Source organism: Mandrillus leucophaeus, unplaced genomic scaffold (genome assembly GCF_000951045.1).
Source record: "Mandrillus leucophaeus isolate KB7577 unplaced genomic scaffold, Mleu.le_1.0 Scaffold208, whole genome shotgun sequence".
In the NCBI taxonomy this organism is placed as follows: Eukaryota; Metazoa; Chordata; class Mammalia; order Primates; family Cercopithecidae; genus Mandrillus; species Mandrillus leucophaeus.
The window spans coordinates 882,887-888,813 of NW_012102121.1; the positions used below are offsets into that span (position 1 = coordinate 882,887).

The 5,927-nt window shown below is 40.4% G+C and overlaps 1 protein-coding gene across 10 annotated transcripts in view; it reads right to left on the reverse strand.

Moving 5' to 3' along the window:
• Positions 1-983: 983 nt before the first annotated feature.
• Positions 984-5,927, reverse strand: part of APTX (aprataxin) — a 30,935-nt gene continuing 25,991 nt past the window's right edge. For 6 of the 10 annotated variants that reach the window (XM_011979995.1, XM_011979999.1, XM_011980002.1 and 3 more), the window contains 2 exons: positions 3,131-3,234; positions 984-2,027 (listed from right to left, as the gene is read on the reverse strand). In XM_011979995.1, the coding sequence (XP_011835385.1) occupies positions 1,873-2,027; positions 3,131-3,234 (259 nt within the window). In that variant the 3' untranslated portion in view covers positions 984-1,872. Of the gene's footprint in view, positions 2,064-3,130; positions 3,235-5,927 lie in introns of all 10 variants that reach the window. The other 4 variants (XM_011980000.1, XM_011979998.1, XM_011979997.1 and 1 more) reach the window with 2 other exon arrangements.

Consider the following 5,927-nt stretch of genomic DNA (forward strand, 5'->3'; position numbering starts at 1 on the left):
AGCCAGGATGGTCTCGATCTCCTGACCTTGTGATCCGCCCGCCTCGGCCTCCCAAAGTGCTGGGATTACAGGCGTGAGCCACCATGCCCAACCAATTTTCAAAAGTTTCTGTGCCTGCTACCTGATGACTGCAAAGAAAAGGCCACATGCCCTCTGCAGCTGGGTTGGGGAAGAACCTCCAGGAGCCACAGTGTATGTAGACAACCACCTCAGGAGAGGAAACAGGCAATCGAGCAGGCCCACAGGTCCAGCATCAAGCCAGATAGAAGAACTGTGGATGGATGGACTAATGACCTTAAGGATTACAATCCTGGAGTGCAGAAGGAGCAGAGAAAAGAGATGAAAGACGTTGGGTAGTGAGAGATGGACAAAAAGGGCTAAAGGAACTGGCTGATCTCAGGGAAATCAATGAAATGCCACGGAAAGCTTTTGATCAGCACAGGTCCAAGGCCCCTGGGTTCTATGGCTTCTGCTGTTAGTCTTGCATTTATACTGTTCAACTGATCGGAAAAATAAAGAGTTGATGCATCAGAATCCATACCAAATTTGGATGATGCCCAGGACCCATTATAGAATATGAGATCCTCATCCATTAAAGGGGCATAACAATAGCACCTAACCTCATAGAGTTATGTACAGAGAGAATTCAATGAGATCATTTGAGTAAAGTGTTTAGCATAATGCAGGACACATAGGAGTTAGACAAATGTAAGCGGCTATGATCATTAATTATATAATTCTTACTATACCCATGCTAAGTAACCACTGTGGCATCTTGTTTGTTTGCGAAAGACTTTGAGGTCAAATGTCTCTGTGGACTGTGGCTTTTTCTCTCCAGAAGACGCTTTTGTTAAGGGTGTTTACTTTTTTCTCACAACTTGAGTGAAAAGTCCCACCCCCAAAGATATCCACAATTTGATCAAAAACAACTTTTTAGCTTTCCCTTCACCTTTAGTTTAATATTATCCCAAAAAACAACTGAATACAACTGTTTTATCCAAATTTGTTCTCAAGGAAAAATAAAGTAGTGGCTCTGTGCAACTTTTTCATTCACCAACCACCTTTTCATGCATTAGAGCCTATGCTGTGATTGTCAGCTGAACTTCAATAGTTTCCACCTACTTAAGAGAGATGCCTCAAACAAATTAACTTTATTTTCAGACAACAGGTCCAAAACGACTTCACAGCTGAATCATGACGAACATGTGGCTGTTTCCTCACAGCCAGGAACCCTTGATATTAGAAGAAAACTCTAACCCCCCACACCCTCATCTAGCCTCTTTGCTCACAGTGAAGAACTGATGAGACAGAATTCCTGAGAAGGGAACATTTAGGTAATCTAAGATAGAAGGGAATGGAAGGACTGGACAAAGTAAGCCTCCCCACGAAGGAAGGGAAAATAATAATATTACATAACAGACTAACAGAAAACAAGACCCATCAGTATCTTTAGGATAAACAAGAGGCCACTCTAGGTGCTCTGATTAAAGGGTGTCCATGCCTACAGAGGTGGAGGATAAATCTAAGAAACATAAATTTATAACCAGCCCACTGCTTTCATATTCTCCCTTAGGTCAGTGTGAACATAGCTTTGCTCCCAATGGTCAGACCTGACATGGGTCCTGAAGATGGTGAGTCAGGTATATCCCAGCCACCCTCACCAGAGAATATATCTATGACAAACCCCAATTGCTAATCCTGAACTACTTCGAGCGACTCTACATTGTGGCCACTCAATAACAGAATAAACTCTGTGAAAAAGCTGCATGTTTTCATTTAGGAAATGAGTAGAAGTTCACAAGCAACCCAGAATAGATGCCAGCAGTTTGCTCCAGTGGGCCACACCGCAGCAGCAGCTCAGGCCCTGCAGAATCACTGTGTCCAGTGCTTCTTGAGATGTTCTTTCAGCTGAGGAATGGAAGGCAGCAGCTGCTGGCACTCATGACAACGAAGGGGCAGCTTCAAGAGCTCAGGCATCCCATCTCGGACAGTCACTCTACCAGCCTCTTGTACCATCTCGATCACAGCTGCAGGCAAGGAAGAAAAGTCAAATCCCAGCTACTCTGGAAAACCAATATGAGATACCAAAAATAAAATAAAATAAAAAACATGACTCCAATCAGTATGCCAGGCCAGGTATTCTAAAGCTCGGTAAGTTTAGTTTAGACTTCCCTCAGGCAAAATGAGCTTAATCAGATTATAAATAGGAGCAATCGACCTTTGAAATAATACACTCCTTCAGGACACGCTCTAGGCAATCCATATTACTTTGTCAAGAGCTCATCACAGTGCTTTACCTCTAGTTGGCCCTTGGTAAATGCCAGCTGCCATTGTGAACACCCCAGCAATGCTTACGCTCTTACACATCAGGAAAGCATTTCCTGGTGTGTAAGAAAGCATTACACACCAGGAAATGCTTTCTTCTACATATACACAGACTTCCCCCTGCTATTTCACCACTCCTGACAGGAGGCAGCCCTGAAGCTCATACCCAACTGATGGCAGAAGAGACAAAGAATTGTCCACAGTTTTCTTATCCATGAACTCCACTAATCCTCACGACAGCCTTTAAGTCCCCTGTTGTCACAATAAAACACTGACCCTGACATAATAGCTTTCTAGGTCCCCCAAGAAGACAACTCACAGCAAAGTGGCAATAATACTACAATCCAAATAATCCAGTTTCTTTTCACAGGGCTCGCTTTTTTTTTTTTTTTTTTTTGAGACGGAGTCTTGCTCTGTCCCCCAGGCTGGAGTGCAGTGGCCGGATCTCAGCTCACTGCAAGCTCCGCCTCCCGGGTTCACGCCATTCTCCTGCCTCAGCCTTCTGAGTAGCTGGGACTACAGGCGCCCGCCACCTCGCCTGGCTAGTTTTTTGTATTTTTTAGTAGAGACGTGTTAGCCAGGATGGTCTCGATCTCCTGACCTCGTGATCCGCCCATCTCAGCCTCCCAAAGTGGTGGGATTACAGGCTTGAGCCACCGCGCCCGGCACAGGGCTCGCTTTGTAGGGAACACAAAGTTGTACATAGGTTTTTGAGGTCAGGTTGTTATTCAGGGAAACAACCAAATTAAATATAAGAACAGCTCAGAAAACGAAACAAATGTGAAAACCAAGCAACACTGTTTACCTTGTGATTCTAGGAAGTATTCTGTATTGAAAGAATTCCAATGTTTTTTGTTTTTAAGGCAAGGAGAATCAAAATCCTGGCTGATCACATGAAGATGTACATGGCTAGTTGAAAGAAAAAAAAACTGAGCATTAAACTCTTTAACAACTATGGCTTAATCAAAAGGACAAAGAGTATGAGTACATTGTATTCATACTCTTTGAATATTCATACTATTGAATTGATAGTATGTCCATTTAATTCAATTGATTCATTCATTTACTTAAGAATATTTAACGCTCAATAAGTAGGTACTATGGCCAATAACTAGGTACAGGCACTGAGACTTTAGCAAGAAACAAAATGGGAAAAGCCTCTGTCCTTATAGAAATTGTATGCTAATGAGGAAAGACAAATAATAAGCAAACAACAACAAAAACTTAAAGAATTAACATTGCCAAGAAAAAATAAGGAAAATGGGATAGAGTGCCCGGGAGTAGAAGCTGCCTCTTTAGTTAACAGTGTTCAGGGAAAGCATCTCCCAGGAAGTGATTTGAACTGAGACAGCAGCCAGGCAAGCAAGGTCTGTGGGAAGAGTGTCTCAGAAAGTGAGGAGGCCAAGAGCAGGGACTCTGAGATGAGGAAAAGCTCAGTGCAACCAAGAAACAGAAAAAAAGGTAATATGGCCCAAATGTATGGCCTGAATTGTTGCAGCCAAGCAGCAGACACGAGGCAGAAGCCAGGTCATAAAGGCTCTTAAAGGCCAACAAGGGGTTTGCATTCTATTCTGAATCTACTGGGAAGCTCTTGAAGGATTTTCAGCCAAAGAGTGTTATTATCTGATTTATATATATATTTTTAACAACAAAAAATTTGAATGACAAATTTTAAAATGGACCACAATTTAAAAGTGGGCCTATTTTAATTTTATTATTCTTAAATTCATTCTTTTGAAAATGCGACCAGGTGTGATGGCTCACGCCTGTAATCCCAGCACTTTGGGAGGCCAAGGCAGGTAGATCACTTGCGGTCAGGAGTTCAAGACCCGCCTGACCAACATGGTGAAACTAACTACTAAAAATACAAAAAACTAACTGGGCATGGTAGCAGGCACCTGTAATCCCAGCTACTCAGGAGGCTGAGGCAGGAGAATCACTTGAACCTAGGAGGCGGAGGTTGCAGTGAGCTGAGATCGTGCCGCTGCACTCCAACCTGGGTGACAAAGTTACACTCCGTCTCAAAAAAAAAGAAAAAAGAAAATGCACTTTATTTTTGGAATGATAAAAGATTTCACTATGAACTGACAAAGTAGAGGTGGGCTGATACTGGTAGGTCAATTCTTCATGTAGATATTCAAATGTTGTTTTCTGTATTACATCAAAATGATTTGCAACAGGAAACTGGAAAAGGGGAGCAAAGCAGACTGCAAAGCATATACTGAGGTCTTTCCATAGGTATCTGATAGAATGCAGATTCAGCACAACAAAACGTAGACTTTGCAGCAGTGGCCGGTAAGTGTACTGCAAGTGTACCCTAAGAACCTATATAAAAACCATTTTTTTCTTATTCCTAACAGAAAAACAAATTTTGTTTTGTTTAAACAATAAAATGTAATGGAAAGATCTGTACTATATAACTACTTGCTATAACCATCAGAACACTGCATGTTCTCACTCATATGGGGGAACTGAACAATGAGATCACTTGGACACACGGTGGGGAACATCACATACCGGGGCCTGTCGGTGGGGTGGGGGGCTCGGGGAGGGATAGCATTAGGAGAAATACCTAATGTAAATGATGAGTTGATGGGTGCAGCAAACCAACATGGCACATGTATACCTATGTATTAAACCTGCATGTTGTGCACATGTACCCTAGAACTTAAGAGTATAATAATAAAAAATAAAAAAAAACTACTTGTTATAGCCCATGTGTTCAGTTTGTTCAACAACCTTATTGACACATGATGAATTACATGAACAGAAAGTCACCAAATAAGGCTCAAGACAAAAAAATTATCTATCAACCTCCATATGAAAAGACCACAGCTTTAATGATTTATACAATCCTTAAGCTTAATACCTGGTCAGTATAGGTTTCCAAATCAAAATCAAGTCATAGGCTGTTTACAATAACTGCATTATACTAACATTTTATTTCCAGTATTTCTTCCCATGAGGGAAAAAAATCATCAGAAGCTTTCACTCTTGAAAAGTTTCCTAAACTAAAACAGTGTTCTTCTCCAAAATGAAAATACAAAGTCAAACAGTAAATAAACAAAGCTAAGCTAATTTCAACAGTCATATTTCCAAAAGTAAAATCTATTAAGTACAATACACCTGCACAAGAAATTACAAGAAATGATTACAGTTACAGATGCAAAATAATATCTAATTATCCCAGTCCTGTGAACATAATTAAAATCAAATTCATATGCTAGTTCAAATATTATGTACAATTTAGATAAGCTGGTCAAGTATTATTTGAATATACACCATATTTGTTAAATCTAAAATCATATTACCTTTTCTCTTCCTTTAATATTTGTAGATACATGCCAATATGGAAAAAAAAATGTGATTTCCATTTATGTATTAACAGAGAATTTCTACTGCATGTTTCAAACTGTTAAAAAAAAAAAAAAGTCAAGGTACATTTTCACTTAAGAAAGAGATAAAAATAAATTACCAGAATTTTAATTGATAAAAGTTTCATATCAATTTATAAAAATGACCCAAGCATGTGGCTTGTACCTATAATCCCAGCTACTCAGGAGGCTGAGACAGGTGGATCACCTGAGGTCAGGAGTTCAGCA